This window comes from Rhinolophus ferrumequinum, chromosome 10, assembly GCF_004115265.2.
Source record: "Rhinolophus ferrumequinum isolate MPI-CBG mRhiFer1 chromosome 10, mRhiFer1_v1.p, whole genome shotgun sequence".
Lineage (NCBI taxonomy): Eukaryota > Metazoa > Chordata > Mammalia > Chiroptera > Rhinolophidae > Rhinolophus > Rhinolophus ferrumequinum.
In genome coordinates this window covers 92,288,086-92,313,688 of record NC_046293.1, presented here as the reverse complement: position 1 = coordinate 92,313,688, position 25,603 = coordinate 92,288,086, and the positions used below count along the sequence as shown (strand labels likewise).

Genomic DNA, 25,603 nt, shown 5'->3' with positions numbered 1-25,603 from the left:
TGGAACATTCTCAAGGATAGAACATATATTGGGACATAAAATCAGCCTCAGCAAATTTAAGAAGATTGAAATTATACCAATCTATTCTCTGATTACAAGGCTTTGAAATTGGATATCAACTGCAAAAAGAAAGCAGGAAAGAACACAAATACATGGAGATTAAACAACATACTTTAAAGAACGACTGGGTCAAAGAAGAAATTAGAGGAGAGATCAAAAGAGAAATAGAAAGAAATGAGAATGAAAATACATGCTACCAAAATTTTTGGGATGCAGTGAAAGCAGTTTTAAGAGGGAAATTTATATCATTACAGGCCTATCTCAAGAAACAAGAAAAATCCCAAATAAATAACCTCACGTTACACCTTAAAGTACTAGAAAAAGAAGAACAAATAAAACCAAAAGTCAGCAGAAGTAAGGAAATATAAAAACAGGGCAGACTAAATGAAAGAGAGAATAAAAAGACAACAGAAAAAATTAATGTGACAAAGAGCTGGTTCATGGAAAAGATGAACAAAATTGACAAGCCCTTGGCTAGACTCACTAAGATAAAAAGAGAGAAGACACTAATTAACAAAATCAGAAATGAAAAAAGGGACGTTATCACGGACACCACAGTAATACAAAGGATCATCCAAGAATACTACGAAGGACTATATGCCATCAAATTCAATAACCTAGAAGAAATGGACAAGTCCTTAGAAACATATACTCTTCCAAGGCCGAACCATGAAGAACTGGAAAATCTAAACAGACCGAACATCAGTAATGAAATTGAATCAGTCATCCAAAACCTTCCCAAAAGCAAAAGTCTGGGACCAGATGGCTTCACTAGTGAATTCTGCCAAACCTTCAAAGAGGATCTAATACCAATCCTGCTCAAACTCTTCCAAAGACTTGAAGAAGAGACAGTACTCTCTAACTCATTTTATGAGGCCAACATTACCCTGATACCAAAACCTGGTAAAGACAACACAAAAAAAGAAAACTACAGACCAATATCTCTGATGAATACAGATTCGAAAATCCTAAACAAAATTCTAGAAAACAGAATGCAACAATGCATTAAAAAGATTGTTCGTCACGACCAAGTGGGGTTCATCCCCGGGGCAGAAGGATGGTTCAACATCCGCAAATCCATCAATGTGATACATCACATAAACTAAATAAAGGACAAAATCATATGATTATATCAATTGACGCAGAAAAAGCATTTGACAAGATACAACATCCATTTATGATTAAAACACTTAATAAAATAGGTATAGAAGGACAATACCTTAACATAATAAAGGCCATATATGGCAAGCCCTCAGCTAATCTCATAATTAATGGTGAAAAACTGAAGCCCTTTGCTCTACGTTCAGGAACATGACAGGGCTGTCCACTATCACCTCTGCTTTTCAACATAGTGTTGGAAGTCCTTGCCAGAGCAATAGCAAGAGAAAGAAATAAAAGGCATCCAAATTGGGAATGAAGAAGTTAAATTATCACTCTTTGCAGATGACATGATGCTATATATAGAAAACCATAAAGACTCCACCAAAAAGCTATTGGAAACAATCAACGAATACAGTAATATGGCCACCTACAAAATCAACGTACAAAAGTCCATTGCATTCCTATACACTAACGATGAAATCTCAGAAAAAGAAATATAAAAAAAAAATTTCTTTTGCAATTGCAGCAAAAAGAATAAAATACCTAGGAATAAACTTAACCAAGGATGTGAAGGATCTATATGCTGAAAACTATAAGAAATTTTTGAAAGAAATTGAAGAAGACACAAAGAAATGGAAAGACATTCCGTGCTCATGGATTGGAAGAATCAACATAGTTAAAATGGCCAGATTACCCAAAGCAATATACAGATTTAATGCAATCCCCATTGAAACCCCAATGGCATTTTTTAAAGAAATAGAACAAAAAAATCATCAGATTTGTTTGGAACCACAAAAGACCCCGAATAGCCAAAGCTATCTTAAGAAAAAGAACAATGCTGGAGGTATCACACTCCCTGACTTAAGCTTGTACTATTGTATAATAATCAAAACAGCATTGTATTGGAAGAAAAACAGACACATAGACCAATGGTATAGATTTGAGAACCCAGAAATAAAACCACATAAATATGGAGAGATAATTTTTGACAAAGAAGCAAAAAGCATACAATAGAGAAAAGACAGCCTCTTCAATAAATAGTGCTGAGAGAATTGGAAAGCCACGTGCAAAAGAATGAAACTGTAGTGCTATTTGTCACCATGTATCAAAATTAATTCAAAATGGATCAAAGACTTAAGCATAAGACCTGACACAATAAACTGCATAGAAGAAAACATAGGTGCTAAACTTATGGACCTTGGGTTCAAAGAGCATTTTATGAATTTGACCCCAAAGGCAATGGAAGTAAAAGCTAAAATAAACGAATGGGACTATATGAAACTTAAAAGCTTCTGCACAGCAAAAGAAACCATCGACAAAATAAAGAGGCAACCAAGTGAATGGGAGAAGATTTTTGCAAACAGTGCCTCCGATAAGGGGCTAATATCCAAAATATACAAGGAACTCATGAAACTCAACAATAAAAAAACAAACAACCCAATTGAAAAATGGGCAGAGGACCTGAAGAGACATTTCTCCAAAGAGGATATACAAATGGCAAATAGACATATAAAAAAATGCTCAGCATCACTAATCATTAGGGAAATGCAAATAAAAACCACAATGAGATTTCACCTCACCCCAGTCAGAATGGCTATCATCAACAAGACAAATAGTAACAAGTGTTGGAGAGGCTGTGGAGAAAAAGGAACCCTCATACACTGTTGGTGGGAATGCAGACTGGTGCAGCCGTTATGGAAGGCAGTGTGGAGATTCGTCAAAAATTACGAATAGAATTACCATATGACCCAGCAATCCCTCTCCTGGGTATCTACCCAAAAAATCTGAAAACATTTATACATAAAGACAGGTGTGCTCCAATGTTCATTGCAGCTTTGTTTACGGTGGCCAAGACAAGGAAACAACCAAAATGTCCTTCGATAGATGAATGGATAAAGAAGTTGTGGTATATATACACAATGGAATACTATTCAGTGGTTAGAAAAGATGATATAGGAACATTTGTGACACATGGATGGATCTTGAGAGTATGATGCTAAGCGAAATAAGTCAGACAGAAAAAGCAGAGAACCATATGATTTCACTGATATGTGATATATAAACCAAAAACAACAAAAGTACAAGACAAACAAATGAGAAACAAAAAGTCGTAGACACAGACAATAGTTTAGAGGTTACCAGAAGGTAAGGGGTGTGGGGGTTGGGAGATGAGGGTAAGGGGGATCAAATATATGGTGATGAAAGGAGAACTGACTCTGGGTGGTGAACACACAATGGGATTTATAGATGGTGTAATACAGAATTGTACTTCTGAAATCTATGTAATTTTACTAACAATTGTCACCCCAATAAATAAATAAAAAATTAAAAAATTAAAAAAAGAAACCCTTTTAACATTTCCTGCGATACTGACTTGATGGAAATGAATTTCTTTAGCTCATTCTTTTGTGGGAAGCTCTTTATTTCTCCTTCAATTTTAAATGATAGCTTTGCTGGGTAGAGAAATCTTGTGTGTAGGACTTTGTTTTCCATCACTTTGAATATTTGCTGCCACGCCTTCTGGCCTACAATGTTTCTGTAGTAAAGTCAGCTATAGTCTTATGGGAGCTCCTTGTAATTAACTGTCTTACTCTTGCTGCTTTTAGGGTTATCTCTTTGTCATTATCTCTTTGTCATTTTAACCTTTGCCATTTTAACTATGATGTGTGTTTGTGTGGGCCTGTTTGGGTTCATCTTATTTGGAACTCTGTGCTTCCTGGGCTTGTATGTCAATTTCCTGCACCAGGTTAGGAAGTTTTTGGTGAATATTTCTCAAATATGTCCTTGATCCCTTGATCCCTCTCCTCTCCTCCTGGTATTCCTATGATGTGAATATTGTTGTCCCACAGGTCTCTTAAACTATTTTCATTCTTTTTCTTTTTTTTTGTTCTGGAAGGTGGGATTCTCCTTTGTGAGCAGGTCATCTGGTTCCAGGGCACCACTTTCATTGGGAGATGTGGAGAGTGATAAATTCTGAGCTTCTGAAATCTCAGTGCTGCCCCTGCAGCCTGATGCTGAGCCTGTGTGTGTCTCTGTGGCTCTAGGTGTCCTGAAGAGATCTGCCCAGAAAGGTGGGGTGGGATGGGCTGTTAGAGGCAGCTCATGCATTTGTGGCTTTGACCAGCCCAGAGATTTCCCACCCCCACAGCTCTTTCCCTATCACCAGAGTGTGCATCTGCGTCTGAGGCACCATCGCTCTAGTTCTCAAGGCTGTAGATATTCAGCCTTGATAATCTGATACTGCTACATTTCTTGTGGGGCCTGCTTCTAACACTGAGAGGGTAAGTGTGGGGCAAGCTCTTGTAGGGTTTGTGGTGGTGGTCGGGGGAGGTGGCCAGGCTCTGTGTCTTTGTTTTCTGTTTTCTGCCTGGCAGTGAGGGCTTAAGCCACAGTTGTCAGTTGAGGTCTCTGCCTGTGGGGACAGAGCCCCAAAAAGCAGTTTCCAGGCTCTTGGCCTCACATAGAAAGGTGCTGGCTCAGGTAGTAAATGGCCATCAACTGTGATTGAATGGCCATCAGCTGTGGCTAGTTGGCCGTCAGCTGTAACCAGTGAGCTACTGGTCACTAATATAGCTTCCGTGGCTACTCTAGCAGAGAATGGGGGCTAGCAAGGAGATGGTGGCTGAGCTGGCAAGCGCGGATTGCAGTTAGGATGGTGGGTTGCAGACAGTGTGGATGCAGCCTCCAGTGAGACTATAGTGCCGCCAGCGAGAATATACTAGTATGACTCCCCTACCTATTGCTTCGTGGGTGTTTCTTTTTGGCCTCACCATATCCTGCGTTGTTATGTGGGGAGCGGGAGCTGAGATCCTGCAGCCCACCCCACACGACACATGGCGCAGCGAGCAGGGTCCCCTGCATGACAAATGGCGCAGCGAGCAGGGTACGGTGCTGGCCAAAGCTCCCTGAAGGGCGGTGGAGCAGTTTGTGCGTATGAAAGCTCAGTCTCAGGAAGACCAGGAGGAGCAGCTGCAGGAGAGCTGGAACCCCGTGGAGGGGTGGGAAGACATGGATGTTTCCCCAACCAGCAGAGGCCGGAGAAAGCGAAGGTCTTTGCAGCCTTGTTGCCTGGGAAGTGCTTGCTGAGGCAGCCTGGATGTGGGACTTGTCTCAGAAGGAAAGGCTTGCTGAGTCCTCCTTGGGAGATAAGGGTGAGGTCAAGGTCATCCCTCACCCCCAGGACAGCCCTGGCAAATGACTATGGACTATGGGGAATTGCCTTCCATCCCTAAGTTAATGGACAGCTTGACTGTTTGTTTGGGAACATACCACCATGTAGTGGAACTGGCAGATGTTTGCTTTTGTGTCTTGACCGGCCACCATTGAGAATATGTAAGCATCTTGACTGTGAGCCACTGTTGTTCCAGCACGGTACCCTGAGAGGCTCAGAGAGAGTGGCAGTGCCCTGAGAGCCATGGCTGAGTCCAGGAAGTCTGGTTGTGTCCAGAGAGAGTGGCAGTGCCCTGAGAAGCCCTGGCTGAGTCCAGGAAGTCTGGTTGTGTTCAGAGAGAGTGGCAGTGCCCTGAGAAGCCCTGGCTGAGTCCAGGAAGTCTGGTTGTGTCCAGAGAGAGTGGCAGTGCCCTGAGAAGCCCTGGCTGAGTCCAGGAAGTCTGGTTGTGTCCAGAGAGCGTGGCAGTGGTACCCTAAGAAGCCCAGGAAGTCTGGCTGTGCCCAGAAGTACTGGTGGTGCCCTGAGAAACCCTGGCTGTGCCCAGAGAGCCAGGCTGTGTCCAGAATATTGCATTCACCTCCAGGCTCCTCGCACAGGTTCCCTCGCGGAAGATGCTTGTTGCATAGATTGTGAGGTGAGACCCTGTAGGGGTGGAGTGTGGGGACAGAGCCCCAAAAAGCAGTTTCCAGGCTCTCGGCCTCACATAGAAAGGTGCTGGCTCAGGTAGTAAATGGCCATCAACTGTGATTGAATGGCCATCAGCTGTGGCTAGTTGGCCGTCAGCTGTAACCAGTGAGCCATTGGCCACGAATATAACTGCCATGGCTACTCTAGCAGAGAATGGGGGCTAGCAAGAAGATGGTGGCTGAGCTGGTAAGCGTGGATTGCAGTTAGGAAGGTGGGTTGCAGACAGTGTGGATGCAGCCTCCAGTGAGACTATAGTGCTGCCAGCGAGAATATATTAGTATGACTCCCCTACCTATGGCTTCGTGGGTATTCCTTTTTGGCCTCACCATATTCTGCGTTGTTATGTGGAGAGCGGGAGCTGAGACCCTGCAGGCCACCCTGCATGACACATGGCGCAGCGAGCAGGGTCTCCCGCACGACACTGCCCTAAATGCTAGGTTCAGCCATCTTATATGCTGATCTCTCAGGCAGGACTGTGGGCCACAGGGAGTGTGTCTGCAGCTTGGATTCTTCCCTCTCCTGAGGCTGCAGGGTGCTTCAGTTTGCAACATGGGGGCCCTAGGGCCTGCATCTCTGCACTTTCCCCTTCCCTCCTCCCCTACAGCCCAATTTCATCACCTTCAGGTGATTTGATGTGCAGGTTTCTCAAGCACTCCTGTGTGATGAGCAGGGAATCCTTTGTTGAATTATAGCTGTTCAATCTGTTGTAACTTCTAGGGGAGATTTTAGGAAGCACTCCTCACACCACCATTTCTGTGTTGTCATCCTCTATTGTATAATTTCAAATGTCATCAATAGAAAGCATATAAGACTATGGTTTTAGTTATAGCTCTTGATTTCCACCAGCCCTATTCCTTTTAACTTTTCTCGGATGTAGCTGAATCTTGACCATGCCAAGGTGATGGCAGGTAGAATTTTGACATTCAGATGGGCTCAACATCTTTCTTGCAATTATGGGTTCATGGGCTGAGCTTGTCACCCCTCAGTTAGACGTAATGATGCAAAACCTAACCAGAACTGTCAACCAAATCCCTAGCTCAGCCACTAGAGATACTTGAGCTCAAAATATCATTGGACACTAGCTCATGTGGTCCTCGATGATAGAGTTGCCCTTAATTATTTGATCACAGCCCAAGGGGGAGTTTGTGTCATAGCTAATACCTCCTTCTGTACCTGGATGAATACTTCATCTCAAGTAGAATTAGAAATAAGAAATGTCTTAGACTTGCCAAATCTCTTAAGAGGCATTCCAGTTATGCCTCTGGTACCACTAGCTGGTTAGGATTTAAATTTTCTGATATCTTCAGCTGGTGCCCAACTGGACTCAGGGCTATTTTAACATCTGGGTTGCAAATTGTTCTACTCATTGTTCTAATTTGTTTAATGTACTTCACTGTCAAACTACTGATGCGTTGTACAACCAGGTGTACTTATTTAGATGATTCCACCTGCTTTGGGCCTGATGCTTAAGTGAGAAATAAACTTCTGTTGGGTGAAGACACTGAGATTTTGGGCTTGTTGTTACTGCAGCATTTCCTAGCTATCCTGACAGATACAAGTGATTGTTAAAAAAGATGCTTAACACACAAATATATTAGGGAAAATTCTGTATGGGCAGTGAAATGGAAGCAGGAGTTCAAGAATAAAAAGAAACAATGAAATTTCATATTTTATAGAACTCATTCATGTATTTTTAGAATGGAAAATAGTGAAATCAAATCACCATGGTTTCTATATTCTAACAGAGATGTTTTAAAGAGTGACATACAGTTTTATTTAAAACTGCCTACATTTAGAGGTGTGCCAGAACTCACATCCTTTGCAACTATTTTAACTTTCAATGAAATCTTATAGATGCCAAGTATGCCAAGTAGAGTCTTTAAGAACTGTAAGGGGTGTTCTCAAGATCAGGTTGTTCTTTATTTGGTGAGGGCAAGGTAGACTGCCTGGATTCTTTCTGTTGCGTGCAGACCCACAGCGTTGTTCTACTCTCTCTCTGGATGAACCAATCCAGCCTGTATCACAGGACTCCTCCACCTCCCTCCGAGGCAGACTCTGAGTTCCTGCAGGGAACTTGTGGGTCCTATTAATGATGCAGAGACAGTGAGAGGAGTTCTGAGTGTCAACAAAAGGTCACTGCCACCAATCCAATGCCAACAGGAGTCCCTAATCTGCGGTACAATAAAAGAAGAGACTCCATTTAGGTGAATGGAGAAATACAGCCTCCAGGGAAAACTGAAAGCGCGGGTCCTCCCCTCCTCCAAAGAGAAAACTCACTAAACAAAGAGAAAGTGCCTGCCCTTTTCCCTGACTGGTTCATTTTTATGTAAATGAGGAATCCAAATTTGCACAGCTTGATTGGTCCTAATTGCATTGTCCTGACTAGTCAGAATTGCTAGTCCTGATTGTTTGCTATGGAGCGGCTCTGATTGGTTCGTGAAGATGCAAATGAGGATATAGCTGCACACCTCTGATTGCACAGGGGTCCCAGCCCAACGGTCATAATATGATCCCAGGAACTCCTTTATAAGATTGGGTTCAGCAGGCAGGAACTCAATGCAGGAGGCTTGGCAGCACAGTTTCTGGCTTTTCCCTTATACGCAGCATGCCTCAGACGCCTCTGTAAACAATGGCTGCTAGTCACGTGGGGCGGCCTGCGGGGTCTGAGCTCTGGCTCTTCACATAAGGACACAGGATATGGTGAGGCCAAAAAGGAACACCCACAGAGCCATAGCTAGGGGAGTCATACCACTATAGTCTCATTGGAGGCAGTATAGTCTCACTGGAGGCTGGATCCACATGACCTGCAACCTGCTGACCGTTTCTCTGTCAACCAATCAACCCCACTTGCTAGCTGCAATCCACCCAACTATCTGCTCTTGCTAGCTCAGCCACTATCTTTTTGCTAGCCCCCATTTTTTTGCTAGCGTAGCCACAGCAGTTATACTAGTGGCCAATGGCTCACTGGTTACAGCTGATGGCCGCCCAATCACAGTTGATGGCCATTTACTGCCTGAGCCAGCACCTTTCCACATGAGGCCGAGATCCTGGAAACTGCACTCCTGGCTCTGACCCCACACTGCTAGACTCTGACTCAATTTGTGCCCAGTTAACCACAAGGAGTCCTTTTTGGCAGATATATTTTGGCAGATATATGACCCCCCCCTTCTTGGGGTCAACATGAGAAAGCTAAAAGCCAGAAATCCTCCTTTAAGAGCAAGAGCTCTGAAGCTGGAAGTTAGTGTGTGTTTTTGAAGAAGTTTGTGAATCTCTTTGTGCCTTAATTTCATTTGTAAAATGATTTATTCTGAGTATTAAACGACTTAATGAATGCAAAACATTGAAAACAGGGACGGGCAAAGTGAGCGCTGTGCCCATGCTGGTGGCCACTGTGCGGTACCCATGCATTTGTTGGTGAGGCGTGCTCTTGGTGGGGTACTACTTACCCCACCCCCACTAGATCAGCCATAGCTGCAGGAGTGGAGCCTGGTGTTCTGCTGTCATCATTGAGCATCACAGCTAGGAGTGGGTCACGGCCAGCATTGATCCCTTGAGGCTGTGTTTCAAGGAATGTTTCTGCAGGGCAGCGGCTGTTTTAAAAGTACGAAATCAAATACACTTTCTTCATAAGACGTTAATATAACGCTATAATTACGTTCCAACATGTTCTTCCTTCCACAATGCATCATTAGGTGCGCAAAAATAGCTTGAAGAAAAACATTTCATACGAGCATTTATTGGGAAGGGTCAAGACAGACACCCTTCCGCACCAGCACAACAGCCTCCGACTAAGCGCTCTCTACGCTCCTCACGTCACGTGGATCCTCCGGGTCTCTAGATGCGCGCGCGTTTCAGACGCCGACGGGAGCGCGCACGTCGCCATCCGAACCCGGAAGGCGCAGTTGAGTCACGTGCCGGTGCGCTCCCGCCACGGCGCGCTCCAGGCGGAAGTGAGGTCGGCGGCCGGTGGCTGCGCAGCTTCGGCGGGGAGCGCGGGTTGCGGAGAGGCGGGCCAGGCCAAGGCAGCGGCAGAGACCGGGACATCGCGGCTCAGTCCTTGCATCAGAGCAGGCCTCCGCGGCGCTCTCCCCTCGCACAGACCCAACGCCAAGCCCGCCCCGGGCCGGCGTGCGCTGGTCCCCGTGGCGCAGGCCGCCGCCGTAGCGGCGCGGTGAGTGTGGGAGGGAGCCCCCAGGCGGAGCGGGCAGCGAGCTCGGGCCGGGGCTAGCCTCGCTGGCCTGCCGGAAGTGCGGTGCTTTGTGCGGCGGGCCTGGGGCGGCGCCAAGGTCGAGCCCGCCGCTCGGGTCGCTCCGCGCCCCGGAAGGGACCCACTGCGCTTTGTCCCGCAGGGCCGGGCCGGGTTGGGGGGCCTGGGACGCGGAGACTGGGAGGCGGAGCTGGGCGTGGGCAGGTGCGGTGTGGGCGGCGGGGGCTGCTGCCCAGGTGGAGTCATTGCACAAGAATGCTCTCTGGGCCTTTTTAAGGTCCGAGTTAGATCAGATCAGGAAAAATGGATGAAAAATGGGGAAGCAACGAGTTATTTTTGTAACACGTTTACGTTAAGATTCTAATTCAAGTGTGTAAACTACGTACAAAGTAAAATTATTCCATTTGCTTGGCAGAAGCTTAGTGTTCGCCATCCGACTTGAAAGGCTTTTAATGTTTTCTTCAAAAAGGACGTTTCCTGGGCCTGTTTGGGTTAACTTTGAAAAAGAGACATTTAGGACGCGTCCACAAATAGGGTCTTTCTCTTTGTAGTGTATATGTGTGCATTTAATGTATGAGTTAACGTTTCATTAAAGTCATACATAAAATATTTTGGAGTGTTTGGCATGCAAGAAAATATTAAAAATGAGAAAGTTTGTTTAGTTCCGACTCCTTAAAATTTTAAGTCATCCTTTTATGATTTGAGATTATTTTCCCAAACAGTATGTGAAAAGCTAGATTAAAAGTTTTTGTTTTTGGTGATAACAGGGACACATTTTTAAATTTTGGCAAATAAAGAAGTAGTGGATTATTTTTTCATTGACAGCCAAGACTTGCACAATTCAAGGCTGTTCACTGGAGATTTGTGTTGTTCTTAACCTAAGCGGGCTTGTAGATACAGTTCGCGTAAGTTACTTAAAAACGTTTAGTCGTGTTGTGAAACTCAGGTCTGGTAGAGGTCCCCGAAGGCTTTAAGAAAGTTGGAGACAGCTTCGTCCTGCCGTTCTGCTGGGTGTTGGTGGTGACTGGAAATGCCAAGGAGGTAGCGCCCCCCTTTCTGCCTCCTGCCTTTCGGAATAATGGAAGGATTGGGCTGTGTTGAGCAAATGCCTGCAACCCAAGAGGAAGGAGGAAGCACCATCTGTTGTTGCTGCTCCTGCCCTCACATCGGGCCCTGTTATGTTTGTTACGATTTTTGGTTATTCTGCTCTACAACTGCCTTTCAACTCATTTCCATTCTAAGGTTAGACAGAATTGTAAAGCCACAACTATCTGAATTTTCAAATATGGGGATAATGAATAGTATAATGGCAAGAAGCAGAGGATTAGAATTGGGAAAAAAATCTTAAGTATATTTTAAAAATATTACTTTAACTTTTTGCAGGTAGTTTAAAGGAAAATTTTTATCTACCAAACTTTTCTTACATAAATAGCTTCTTTTCCTGGATCTGTTGAGAAAAATTTTAAAACAGTACACCAGTATGATAGAGTAATGGTTCCTTTTCTCATGTCTGTGTTCTACTCTATACCTTTGAAGTCATTCCAGTTGTTCTGAGTAGAAATACATGAGTTTCTCCCAATAGATTGCAAACCTTGGTAGTGACGTCAAGTTTGGGGGAGTTAAGAGCTTTCTTCTATTATATACTCTTGTTGATGATATCACACATTACTGAGAATTGCCAATATTGATTGTACTAAAGGGTATTGTATATTGGTGTCTCAGAGATAGAATTTAAGTCCCTTGAGATTAATTTTGTTGATATGAGGTGTTAATGTATAAGGCCTTTAAAATTTTATAAATACTATTTTGTGTGGGAACTTTGTTTAGGTCATGGCATGTTTTGAAACTAGAGAAAATAGTACAGTCATGGGTCTTAAATATACTTACTTTCCCTCTTATTATTGGATTTTCAAATGGAAGAATTTTTGCTGTCATCTTTTTTAAAGGTAAATCTGAGATTTATGATGCAGGTGTCAAACTACTGATAGCAATTCTGACAGTTGAGTCATTCCGAATGGGAAACAAACAAAAAAGTTTACCCTCTGGATCCAGCCTTGGAATTGGGATTCATGGTCTATACCAAATCAGACTGAGAAATTGGGAGTTTCTCGAGTCGCCAGTGGAATTAGAAGCCCAGGCACAGTAGTGATGGTGGTTTTTCCCCTTACTTTTTCATTATGAAAATTAAAAAAGTTTAACAATACAATGTACAGCCATGTACCCAACATCTCCATGTAACAATGATTAGCATTTTGCTGTAGTTTCCCTTTTTTTTGGTAGAAATATTTTAAATTATAGACATGTCATTTTTATCCTTATAGGCTTTCGTATGTATTTCTAAAAAATGATACATCTTTACATAACCAAAATACTATTATCACACCTACCAAAATTAACAGCAGTTGTTTAATGTCATTTGATACCTACCTACTCCATATTCGGTTTATCCAAAAATCTCTAAAATACCTTTTTATAGTTTTTTTCGATGTAAACCAGGATCCAAACAAAATCCACTTATGGCCTTTATGTCTAAATTTGTTTTAATCTAGAACTGTCCTCCCCACCCCGCCACCTTTTTTCAGACCATTGGCTTACTAAAGAAACTGGGTCATTTGTCCTAGAAAGCCCCACCTTTTGGGTTCATGATTGCTTCATGGTAATTTTCAGTGTATTCTTCCAACTGCTCTTTTCCTGTAAACTAGAAGTTAGATGTGTAGGCTCCATTAGATTCAGATTGTAGTGTTTTTGGAGCTGTACACCTTGGATAATGCAGAGTAATTCCATCACATGAAGACGCACATAATGTTAAGTAATTTGACTCTTAGTGATGTTGATCAGTGGGTTCAGCTTTCATATTCACTAACCAATAAACAGGTATTTCAATACTTCTGTTAGATAAGTAAATGTCTCAACATATTTGAAAAGGCCTATATTTTCTGTTGGATAGTTCTTTAAGAACATTCAGAAGATACGTATGAGCCACCTCTGTGCCATGCACCAGTGAGAGGCAGGTAGACAGGGCTGAAAGGTGTGGTCTCTGCCCTTGAGGCACACAGTCTTGGGGAATCTCTCGTCCCTCGAACAAGTAACTTAAGGAGCTTTTTGACATTAGTTCACAGACCTTGTCTTTGTATTACCCAGTGCCAGTCCTTTTGCTGAACTGGAGAGGGAACTGCAACATTTTCTTTGATCAATCCTGTTACCATGTTTTCTTACCTATAATTTTTAATTCATTAAATTTTTTGAATCACTTTAGGAAATATTTATTATTAGCCTCTGGGGAAGTAAAAGTGTTTTCAGGAAAGATAACCTCTTGAGTAGTTTGGAACTAATGGTGTTTAGAATTCAAATGCAATTCTACAAATTTTTTAGTGGCAAATATAGAGTAGAATTTTATTGGTTTAGATTGTAAGTCAGGTCATTGTGGTGTTCAGTGCTTTGAGTTATTTACAGTTTTTGGCTATTATGAATAATGCTTTTATAGACATTCATGTACAAGTTTTTGTGTTGATGTGTATTTTCACTTCTCTTGGGCAGCTTCCACCTAGGAATGGAATTGCCAGCTCAGATGCTAAGTCTTGTTTCCAACTGCTGAGCTCTTCATGAGATTCGTTACCCACTAGGTGACATCTCCTGCTCAACCCCACGTTTAAGGGTTTCCACATGATGGTTCTAACCTAACCTGTGTCTCCATAATCATCTTTGCTGATTCCCTGCATGTATCCTAAGCTCCAGACATGTGTTCCTGCTCAGTATTCCTGAAGTGCACTTTGTGTTTTCTCATTCAGTGGCACAAAGAACATCTGCCTGGTTGCTGGAAGTCCTGTTGGATAACATGGACCTAGACTTTCTTTCAGCTCTAGTTGTAGCTGTCACCGCACACTGGCATGTGGTTTTGGTTTAGAAGTGTAAAAAAATTAGACAGCTATCCAGGTAGTAATGTCCCAGTCACTGATGTCCCCAGTTTGTTCCTGATGTAGAGTAGAACATGTTACAAAGGCTAAGCATATTTTTTTGTGAACTGAACTGCTTGGTTGTGAATATTCTAAATGAGTCAGGTGAGCTGAAAATTTGAAGTGGTTTGTTTTTGTGTTTTGTCTTTGTATTGGAATTTGAAACTTTGCGGTGTGTATGTGTTTTTCGAAAGTCAGCAACTAGTTGCACCTGTTTTGTGCCATTGGTTTTGGTGCCGGTGGTACTGCAATAAACAGGACCCAGTCACTGTTCCCTGCTTGCATGGGGATATATTAGTTGGGGATGTGGTAGGTAAGGCTAAACAAGTAAATGCAGGTGCATTTTATGTGTTCTTATTTTTATTTTTTAAATAGAGCTTGTGTTTTAGAGCAAATTTGAGCAGAAAGTAGAGTTCCCATGTACTACCTGTTGCCTCCCCTCCCCCATGCTGTTTTCATTGTTAACGTGAAGATTGCCCTAATCTTTACTACCACATAAATTAGTGAGTGACTTACTACATGAGAAATACCGAATAGTCTTAATTAAGCTCACATGTTAAGAATACACTGGGTGATAAAATTCAGAGGAGCTTGCTGGAGATAATAAATACAATATTATTACTATTGAGGGAGAGGTAAAAGCATTATTGTAGCTGTGCAAGTTCTTGAACTCTTCAGGAAAAAAAGATTATGAAAGATAGATTATTGAATGGTGGACTGTAGCTAATTTGTCTTTATAAGAAAACATATGTATATTTAGCAGAAGTTATTTAAGAAAGAGAGAAAAGTGCAAAGAGAACACTAAACCCACCCTATCTAGAGACAATCACTCTTCATATTTTTATGTCCTCCCAGTTTTTTTCCTATTTGTGCTGGTGGTGCACATGTACGTGCAAATTTGGGATTGTATTGCATAATGCAGTACTGTACGCTTCTTTTTTCACTTGTGTAAATATTTTATTTTTAAACACTCGAAAAGCAACTGCGTGACATATTTCATGTTCTGGATAGAGCTGGTACACTTAAGTATTCTCTGTTACAAGGACATTCCGGTTATTTACAGATTTCTTTTCACTGTTTTAAGCAGGGACATAGAGAACACTTTTCACTTACCTTCTGATGGACTGAAGCTGTGGTAAAAGAAAGATTACAGCATCCTGGTTGGTGTCAGGACTGGGCTGCTGCTTTTCTGTTGTCTGTTGGTTGGCAGCAGCATAAGATGCCTTGTTCATGTAAAGGAGAGGAAGGACTTGCTACCTGCTCTTTTGAGACACTGGTTCTGGAGAGAAACCTGAGAACAAAGATGTTTGACTAAATCACTTTTTTTCCCCGTTTTTAGTTCTTGAAGTCATGAATCCTGTTTATAGCCCTGGTTCTTCTGGAGTTCCCTATGCAAATGCCAAAGGAATTGGTTATCCAGGTAAGCAAGCACAATTTTGTTTCCATTATTGAACTTTGAACACTTGGTAAATTTTCAGGTCACTAAGAATGCCTTCAGTTGACAAACCTATCTCAAAGTGGCTTGGACAAGGAAGAAAATGTGTTGCTCATGGAACTGAAAAATCAAGGGCTCTGGTAGCTTCAGTGGTTTGGGACTAGGATCTAGTTTGTGTCCTTCCTGGACTTAGCATTGCTTCCTCAGGATTGGCTCACTGTTGGTCACAGGTCACACTTGTCCCCTGTGGTCTCTATGTTCAGCCCCTCCTATCAGTCCCTTTGCTGCCAGCCTCTTTATCTCTGCTCTACAGGAAAGCCCCAAGGGCCTCCTTTTTCTCTATACAGACCAGTCCTGTGCTTTGTTCTGATTGGACTCAGCTTCCATCCCTGGTCCAGGGAGGTGAGTCCACTGATAAATTTAGGTCTGAGCACATTTCTTACCTTTATCAGTGTCAGTTAGTCAAACGTACTTTGAGGGATGGGGTGAAGCAAAATGTTGGGGAATAGGAGCTGGCTGGTCAAAAGTAGCAAATGCTTGTCCTAATTGGTGACTTTGAGCAAGGAGTAATTTGTAATGTTACAGTTTCATTTGGGGTTTTGATAAAATGGTGCAATAGGTAACCATAAAATCCTGTTGATTGGGAAAAAACCCTAGAAAATTGAATAAAACATTAAAAATATATGTAACTGAACTTATAAGAAAGAAATATCTGCAGTTAAATATGAAAGAGATGTGAAAACCAGCACATTTGGTCATTGAACGGATGTTGTGCCTGTCCTGGGGGGCATTTTGCTGTTTGTAGCTTTAAACAACCCACGTGGGGACAGGAAGTGAAGCCATAGGCCCGTGTGAGGCTGGGAGTTGACTTGGGAACCCTCATCAGTCTAGTTCCTCCAGAAGGTGATAATCGCAGTGAAGAGGTAGGTGGAAACAATCCATTCACTGGCTCAGAACGAAATTGGTTTCTCCTTGGGCTCTGGGAAGGGGGGATATCTTTCCTAAGAACATGTAACCATTTAGGGGTGTTTGAGTCTCTACTTTATATTATTTGTACTTCTCAGGGGCCCATAATGAGAAACTAACGAAAAACAATCTTCAGCCTGCAGTGTTCCCTGAGCACCTGACAGGGCAAGTGCGGAACTGTTGCAGGGCACGTGTTCTCAGTCTAGGTTCTGGGGTTGCCAACAAACTGCTTTGAACAGTGCAGAATTATTCATCGAACACATAACATTATTCATCAAGTAAGAGTCATCAGGCATGACAGACTACAGGAATAAAACATCGAGTAGAAACTACATCACACAAACATGCTTAGAATAGCTGAAGATGTAAAAGAAAGAATCAAAACATGAGAGGGGAACGAAGACTCTGGGTGAACAAAAAGAACTAACTAAAACTTAAATGAAAAGAAAAAGGCATTTGAACAAAATTCAAGTTAAATTGCAGGCAAAACATTGCTGAAGAGGGTATCAAAATCCAATGTAAGGAAAGGGGGAAATAGACCGGTTAAGAAATAGAGATGTTAGAGTGAGAAGATTTGAGGAGAATTAAGAGTGCCAGAAGGATTGAGTAGAGAGACTACAGAAAAGGGGTGACAGAGTTTCCCATAATTGATAAAGGTAATTTAGTGATAAAACCTACTACTTTAAAATATTAACGCTAGTTTAAGCAGAAAGCTAAATTATTGAAGAAAATCCTGAGTGGATCCACAGCCAGGGAAATAGGGATTACCTGATAGTCCATATAATAAAACATTGATTGCCTGTCATAAACCGGTTTGAAGGGGAAAAGGATCTGGGCAAGTCTGTGAGGATACTGAGATATGTACATAAATTTTGTTGTTCCTCTTTGGTTGGTCAAAAGCAGGGACTGACAAACTTTGTGTAAAAGTCTAGGTGGTAGATATTTTAGCATCTGTGGGTCACCCTGTCTCTGGTAATTACTTAGCTCTGTCTTTCACAAAAGCAGCAGTCGACAATACTGAGTGTGTCTGTTTCAGTGCAGCTGAAAGGAGATAGTGGGCTGCATTTGTCCTATGGCCTGTATTTGCTGACCTCTGGTCAAGAGCAAGAGCATTGGAGTAAATTACTTTTTAAGGGTTTTTTTGTTTTGTTTTTTTTTGTCTTGAAATTACGTTGAAAAGAAAATTTCTGTAAAGTAAAAGCAATTTCAAATTTTGTACAGTTTCTCTTTATTTCTTTACATCTATCTTGCCTTTTTTTTTTTTTTGGTTTTGGTTTTGGTATTTTTAGTCTCCTTGACCCTCATAAAAGTCTGTGTCAACAAGGATTCAATGCAGGAACTAGTAACCATTCTGGGTATTTTATACAGGGGTAAGGTAGGTGGTGTCAATATAGGGAATTAATGTACCTACAGAGTTTTGAGGCTAGCATAACTTCATTACCAAAAACTGACAAGATGTTACAGAAAAGTGCTTTCATACTATTTTATATCCTCACCAGCAAATGGAGAGGCTTGTCTATAACTTTTTAAAATTTATATTTGATGGAAAAGAAGGAACATTTCCCAACTTCATCTTTTAATTGTAGTAATGTAATTACTGATATAATCGGTTTACATGTACTATTAATATTATTTTCTAATTCATAGCACCTTTGTTCACTTTCTTTTTCTTCTCTAGATTTAATCATACTTTTTTATGCAATTTTTCTGTCTGTTAACTTTTAAAAAAATTCTTTCACTATTCTAGTGATGACTCTAAAGATTACATTTTTACCCCCTTCCTCCTTTTGTTTATTGTTGCCACGCATTAAGACATCACTGTTTTTACTTTGTGCAGTCAACATTTATATTAACGCACACATTATTTGCAGTGCTCTTTCTTGCTTTCTGTCAATACATGTTTCTGTCTGAATCATTTTCCTTTAATTGGGACAGCTCCCTTTAGACTTTTGTTTATTTGTTCGTTTGTGTTTTTGTTTTTTTGGTTGCAGGTCTGCTAGCATTGAATTTTGTTTTTGTTTATGAAGATGTCTTTATTTTACTTTAGTTTTTGGAGCATATTTTTGCTGATTGTATTAGTTTTCTGTGGCTGCTATAACAAATTACCACAAAGTTGGTGGCTTGAAAACCACAGAAATTCTCTCACAGTTGTGGAGGTCAGAAATGCAAAATGAAGGTGTCAGCAGGGCATCACTCCCTCTGGGTCTTGAGGGGAGAATTCTTTCTTGTCTCCTGTAGTTTCTGGCGACTTTCAGCATTTATTGACATGTAGACTTATGGCCACATCTGTCCAATTTCTGCTTCTGTGGTCACATCTCCTCTGTGTGTTTGTTTCTTTTCTTTTTTTTAATTTATTTTAAGTGTGTTTTTCCAGGACCCATCAGCTCCAAGTCAAGTAGTTGTTTCAGTCTAGTTGTGGAGGGCGCAGCTCACAGTGGCCCATGTGGGGATCGAACTGGCAACCTTGGTGTTAAGAGCACCGCTTTCTAACCACCTGAGCTAACCACCTACCCCTCTGTGTGTTTCTTATAAGGACACTTGTTATTGGATTTAGGATCTCCCCTGGGTAATCCAGGATGATCTTAAGATCCTTAACATTTATCCATGAAGACCCTTTTCTGAATAAGGTAATAGTTACAGGTTCCAGGAATTTGATGTGTGGTAACCTTTGTGAGGGGAGGAGGGGCTCTTTGGTATGTATGTGTTTTTTTGTTTTGTTTTGTTTTTGCCTACCACACTGCCTACCATGCAATTTAATTTGGCAGTTACTTTCTCTCAGCACTTTAAAGATATAATTGTATTGCCTTCTCATTTCTGTCAGAATTATTTTTGTTTCTTTGAAGTTAATATGTCTTTCCTGTATCCCCTCACCCCAACTTCCTCACTGCTTTTAAAATATCTTTGTTTGTTTTTACTATACTGTGACTAGATGTGATTTTTTTTTTTTTTTTTTTGGTATTTCTCTTGCTTAGTGCTCACAGAGCTTCTTGACTCTTGGAGTTTAATTTTTTCCAGCAGTAGCAGTAGCGCTTCAGATACTTTTCTGCCCCTTTCTCTCTTTCCTGGAACTCCATTTATGAGGTGTGACAGTTAAGTACACGAACTTACCAGCTTGCGCTTACATTGGCAGCACTGTACAAACAGTGCGGTAAGGTTTCATAACCTTGGTATATCAGTGTCTCACAGCTGTGTTCGTGTTGACTTGTGGTGGTGTCTTGCTGAGTGGTATTCATTATTGTTGTGTTTTTTGTGTGCTGTCGTGAGAATCTCTGAGCTTGAATTAGAGCAACAAACAAACATTAAATTTCTTGTGAAACTTGGCAAGAGTGGAAGTGAAATCAGGGACATGTTAGTCCAAGTTTATGGGGGATAATGTCATGAGGAAAACGGCAGTGTACAAATGGATTAAATGTTTTTCTGAGGGGAGAGAATGCGTCACTGATGAAGAGGTCAGGGCAGCCGGTAATGAGCAGAACTGATGAAAACATTGCAAAAATTCGTCAAATTGTGTGTCGGAATTGTCAACTGACTGTGAGAAGCATAGCAGACCAAGTAAACATTGATTGGGAGATGGGAAAATCTTAACTGAAAATCCTGGCATGAGAAATGTTGTGCAAAAATGGTCCTGAAGAAGCTCACTGATGAGCAAAAGCAGAGTGGAAGTTTGCCCAGACCATTTGGAGAGGCAAGATGATGTTTTGGGCCGTGTTATCACTGGTGATGAAACCTGGGTGTACCAATACGACCCTGAAACAAAGCATCAAAGTGCACTATGGAAGTCAGCCAATTCTCCACGACCAAAAAAGTTCCGTCAGTCCAAATCAAGAGTCAAAACAATGTTGCTAACCTTTTTTGATATCAGAGGGATTATTCATTATGAATTTGTACCAACTGGACAAACAGTTTACTATTTGGAAGTGCTGAAAGGCTGCGTGAAAAAGTTAAATGAAAACGACCTGAACTTTTCGCCAGCAATTCATGGCTCTTGCATCACGACAATGCACCAACTCACATGGCACTGTCTGTGAGGGAGCTTTTAGCCAGTAAACAAATAACTGCATTGGAACACCCTCCTTACTCACCTGATCTGGCCCCCAGTGACTTCTTTCTTTACCTGAAGATAAAGGAAGTATTGAAAGGAAGATATTTTGATGACATGCAGGACATCAAGGGTAATAACGACGACAGCTCTAATGGCCATTCCAGAAAAAGAGTTCCAAAATTGCTTTGAAGGGTGGACTAGGCACTGGTGTTGGTGCATAGCTTCCCAAGGGGAGTACTTTGAAGGTGACCGTAGTGATATTCAGCAATGAGGTATGTAGCACTTTCTCTGGGATGAGTTCGCGAACTTAATTGTCAGACCTCCTATAAGTATTTTAAATCATTTCATTCTGTCTCATGTCTCTTGCACCCTTTTTTGTATTTCCATTTCTCTGAGCTTTAATGTAGATATTTTATACTTTCCTGCTTCCATTTTGCTAATTCTGCTCTAGTTTGCTGTAAAACCCATGTGTTGAATTGAGTCTTTTCATCTACTCCATCTTCTGTTTTCTCCAAGATTACTACTCACAGTTATTTTAAAGACCTTATTGGCTGACTGCAGTCTCTGGATCACTTGTGGTGGGTTTCTGTTGTCAATTTGTCTTTATCTTTGTTTTTTCAGGCATATGGTCCTGTCTCTTGGCATGCCTACTGTTTTTACATCTGTTTTAATACAGTGTATTTTTACTGTTTTAATACAATATAATACAGTGTATTAAAAATCGTAGTGGTCCATTAGATGTCTTCTTTTGCTAGGCAGGCAGCATGTTGATCTTTTTTTTCCCCCCAGCTCTGTTGGGGAATGGTTGACAAAAATTTTATATATTTAGGTACAACATGGCTTTTTAAAGATATATGTGATGCTTTAATATATGTGTATGTTGTGAAATGATTACAGCTGAGTATCTCCGAATGCCATCACATTGGAAATCACAGTTTTAATATATAACGTTGGAGGGTACATAAACATTTAGTCCATAGCATGCCCCCAGGTCAGCTGCATCCATACATTCTAATTTCTTCTGCATAACACGAGGTGGCGAACACTGAGATGGAATGAGGAGTGCAGACGTTTGCAGGGAGGATGACACTTGTGAAGGCTCAGTGGGGAGGAAGCAGACTGGGCAGGGAGGGCCTCGGGACTGTGATGCACGTTTCCTGAAGTCTCAGCCAGCTGGGCGGGGGGCTGTGGGGCACAGACTGGCAGTAACAGGAGACCCTCGTTAGGCAGAAGTGGCCCTGGAAGGTGCTGCTCCTGAAGACTGAGCCCACGCACTCCTCACGGCTGAACCGCGGCGGCTTTTCTGGCGTAGAGATGCAGGCGGTGTTCACGTTGCTTTGCCAATGTGATGTATTCTAGTAGGCAGCATCCCAGACCAGCTCACAGAGGTTGGCCTTATTCTTTTTTTATATGTGACGTAATGCTGCTGCATAGCTCTCCATCAGCTGGCGGCCAGGATTTTGACTATAACACGTAATGTTTTATTTGATGTCGCTTTTGTATTCACATGAATTTTTATTGATTGTGGTTTAGTTTTTATCAGGGATTCCTCATTTGTATTAATAAAGATGAAGTTGGAAGTGGGTTGTGAGATTGGCTTTTCCCAGTTTCGGGTGTCTGTGGTCCCAGTTAGAGCCCCTTCAGCACTCTTGTTACTTTTGCTAAGTAATAAATTATGGGGTTAGAATCCTGAATACAACTTTCAGAAGTATAGAAGTATTGGGAGTTTCCTGACTTGAGCTTGGGTTTTTGTTTTTTTTTTTTGCATTCTAACTCAGTCTGTGCCGGATTTTTCAGTTGTGGAAAGTTGTAAGCTTTTATTTATAGGTTTAAAAGACATGATTATGATTGTGACCCATCACAATTCTGAGGAAAGGAGATAACTAGCAGAAACTGCTCAGCCAGCATAGTGCTGTTGGGCTCCTTAAGTCAATCTAGAGTTCTGATGAAGAAGGTAAGAACGACTGGGTCTGGGGGAGCCCTGGTTATAAAATCATGTTACTCCTTCAGATCATGACATCAGATTATTCTGTGTGTTTTTCTCCAGCTGGTTTCCCCATGGGCTATGCAGCAGCAGCTCCTGCCTATTCCCCCAACATGTACCCTGGAGCGAATCCTACCTTCCAAACAGGTATGCAGACCAAATGTGCTGAATGACAAAGGAGCTTTGTGCATGCAGCTGGGAGAGTGTAAGATGGGTGGATTTTGAGAAGAGTAGATATGGAACTAGAATTTGGGGTTGAATTGATTTCTTGGTTCATAAGATTTATCTTGTATTTTTGATGTCCTTCCACAACGCAGATCTCTTCATTCTGATCATAGCTTGTTACAGATATATAGTTGTGCCAGAGCATGTATTTATGAAATAGTATTGGTTACTAAAAAAAAAATCATCTTGCCATGTTAATAGATGGAATTTCCATGTTTCTAACATTTGTAGAGATTTCTTTTTTTTTTTTTTTTTTTTTTAATTTATTGGGGTGACAATTGTTAGTAGAATTACATAGATTTCAGTTGTGCAATTCTGAATCACATCATCCATAAATCACACTGTGTGTTCACCACCCAGAGTCAGCTCCCCTTCCATCACCGTACATTTGATCCCCCTCACCCTCATCCCCCACCCCCCAACCCCCTTACGCTCTGGTAACCACCAAATTACGTTCCCCAGATTAATTTTCAAACCCCGTGGCCATCCTGTGGTCACCGACTGCCCTCCAATCCCCTCACCCTCCCCCCCACCCCCCACTCCCCCCGCCCATCTAGTGTAGAGATTTCTTTTAAGATGACTTTAGCACTTTGATTGTAGTTTTAAAGGAAAGTATTTTCTATGTAAGGTGCATGAGAATATTGTCAGATTTTCAAAATTAGTGAAACAATTGAAAGTGGAATTGGTTTGGCTCTGAACCTTGTAAAGATTTTAAATATTTAGTGGGACTTTCCTTTGAGCCTGCACTCGAGTGTTGGCTCATTTCGAGCTTTTTCACTCAGACTGGACTTTGTGACCCTGCTGCCGTGGTGGGGCTAGCTCTGACCTCAGGCGGGGCCTTACTGGTCGGTGGCGTGCTTTCTTGTCCTTCGGAACCCCAGCTGCAGTTAACTTGTACAAAAGAGACAGCAGTCGTGTCCTTCTCCTGAACGTTTCTTATTAATCATGAAATTCTTCATTTTATCCATTTCCACTCCAATCATCTTTATTCAGCCTATACCTCACTCCCAGGCATGGCCTCTTCTTTCCCAAGTAGTTTTTGGTTTTTGTTTGTGTCTAGCTTTTATTCACACTCTTTCTCTCCTACCTGGACTGGAGTACCAGCTACTTTGCATCTGTCTTTTGGGGTCTGGAACATCCCTGCCCTGGGGTCAACAGTATTGTTACTACTCACTGGATTTTTTAACAGCTAAACAGCACCACCCATCTCCTTTTGTAAACCATCTCACCTTGTTTCACCTTTTAGAAACAGTTTTATTGAGGTATAAATGACGTACAGTAAACTGCACATATTTTAAGTGGTACAACTTTTGCATTATATCAAGTTTTATAATTTTTGATGTAATGTATACCACCTTCACAATTGAGAGTGAACATATCTCTCACCTGCAGAAGTTTTTGCTGCCCATGGTAATCCCGCCCAGGCTCCAGGAAATGACTGATCTGTTTTCTCATTATAGATCATTTGAATTTTCTGAAATTTTATATTAATGAATCATAAGGAATGTACTTTTTTTGGAGAGGTCTGGCTTTGAATCATATGGAATGCACTCTTGGGGGGGTAGCTTCTTTCATTCAGCATAATTATTTTGACATCCATGTTGTAGTGTGTATCAGTATGTTATTCCTCTCTATTGTCGGGTGGTAGCCCTTGTACGGAAATACCAGTTTGCTTATCATTCACTAGTTGATGAACATTTGGATTGTTTGCAGCTTTTGGCTGAAACTACTATTAATATTTATGTACAAGTCTTTCACTTTCTTGAGTAAATACCAAGGAGTGGAGTGGCTGCTTCTGAAGGCAGTTGTATGTTTTAACTTTCTAAGAAAGGGCCAGACTGTCTTCCAAAGTGGTTGTACCATTTTTATGTTCCCACCATCAGTATGTGAGTTCTGTCGCAGGAGGCTCACGGAAAGTCCAAGAGAGGACTCCACCCAGAGCTATGGTGACAGGGTTCTTGTCTCCTCACAAGAAAGAATTCAAGAGCGAGACAGATGCAGGAGAGCGAATGTGCTTTGTTGAAAATGAAAGTACATACTTGAGAGGAAAGTGCAGGTGAACTCAGAGAAGAGTTGCTCTCTAGGAAGTCCTGAGGCATTTATACCTCCTGGCAGACTTTGGCAATGTCCCATTGTAGTAACTGCAATGCAAATGAGATTATAATTAGCTAATTATAATTAGGTCAGGTCATCGTCTTAGGGATCAGCCTAGCTGGAAGAAACTGGTTCTTGTTTTTCTCCAGCTGCAGGTCCTGGATACAGTCACTGAGTTACTGGTGTAGCCAGTGAGGCACTTCACATTGTATCCGGGAGGGGCTTGTCAGTGTCCTACGCCACGTGTCCTGAGTCAGTTCCAGTTCCTTTCCATCCCTATTAACGCTTCATATAATCATTTCTTTAATTTGAGCCATCCTAGTGGGTTTGTAGTAATATCTCCTAGTTTTAATTTGAGCTTATCTAATGACTAATAGCGTTGAACATGTGCTTATTTGCCATTTTCTTTGGTTAAGTGTTTGTGTACATCTTTTACTATTAGTCAGTTTTTGAGTTTTTATTGTTGAGTTTTGAGAATTCTTTATCAGATACATGATTTGCAAGTATTTTCTCCTAGTCTGTGGCTCTTTACATTCTTTTAATAGTGTCTTTAAAAGAGTAAGAGTTTTTAAATTTTGTTCTTTTATGGATCATGCATTGACATCATTTCTAAGAAATATTTGCCTAACTCAACATCACAAAGATTTTTCTCCTATTTTGTTCTAGAAGTTTTACAGT

The 25,603-nt window shown here is 41.6% G+C and overlaps 1 protein-coding gene across 2 annotated transcripts in view; it reads left to right on the top strand.

Annotated features, from left to right (window-relative positions):
- The first annotated feature begins 9,964 nt into the window (after positions 1-9,964).
- Positions 9,965-25,603, top strand: part of FAM168B (family with sequence similarity 168 member B) — a 34,777-nt gene continuing 19,138 nt past the window's right edge. Inside the window, exons 1-3 of one of the 2 annotated variants that reach the window (XM_033118373.1) lie at positions 9,968-10,190; positions 15,519-15,599; positions 22,670-22,753. In XM_033118373.1, coding sequence (XP_032974264.1) covers positions 15,530-15,599; positions 22,670-22,753 — 154 coding nt within the window. In that variant the 5' untranslated portion in view covers positions 9,968-10,190; positions 15,519-15,529. Of the gene's footprint in view, positions 10,191-15,518; positions 15,600-22,669; positions 22,754-25,603 lie in introns of both variants that reach the window. The other variant, XM_033118374.1, reaches the window with a different exon arrangement.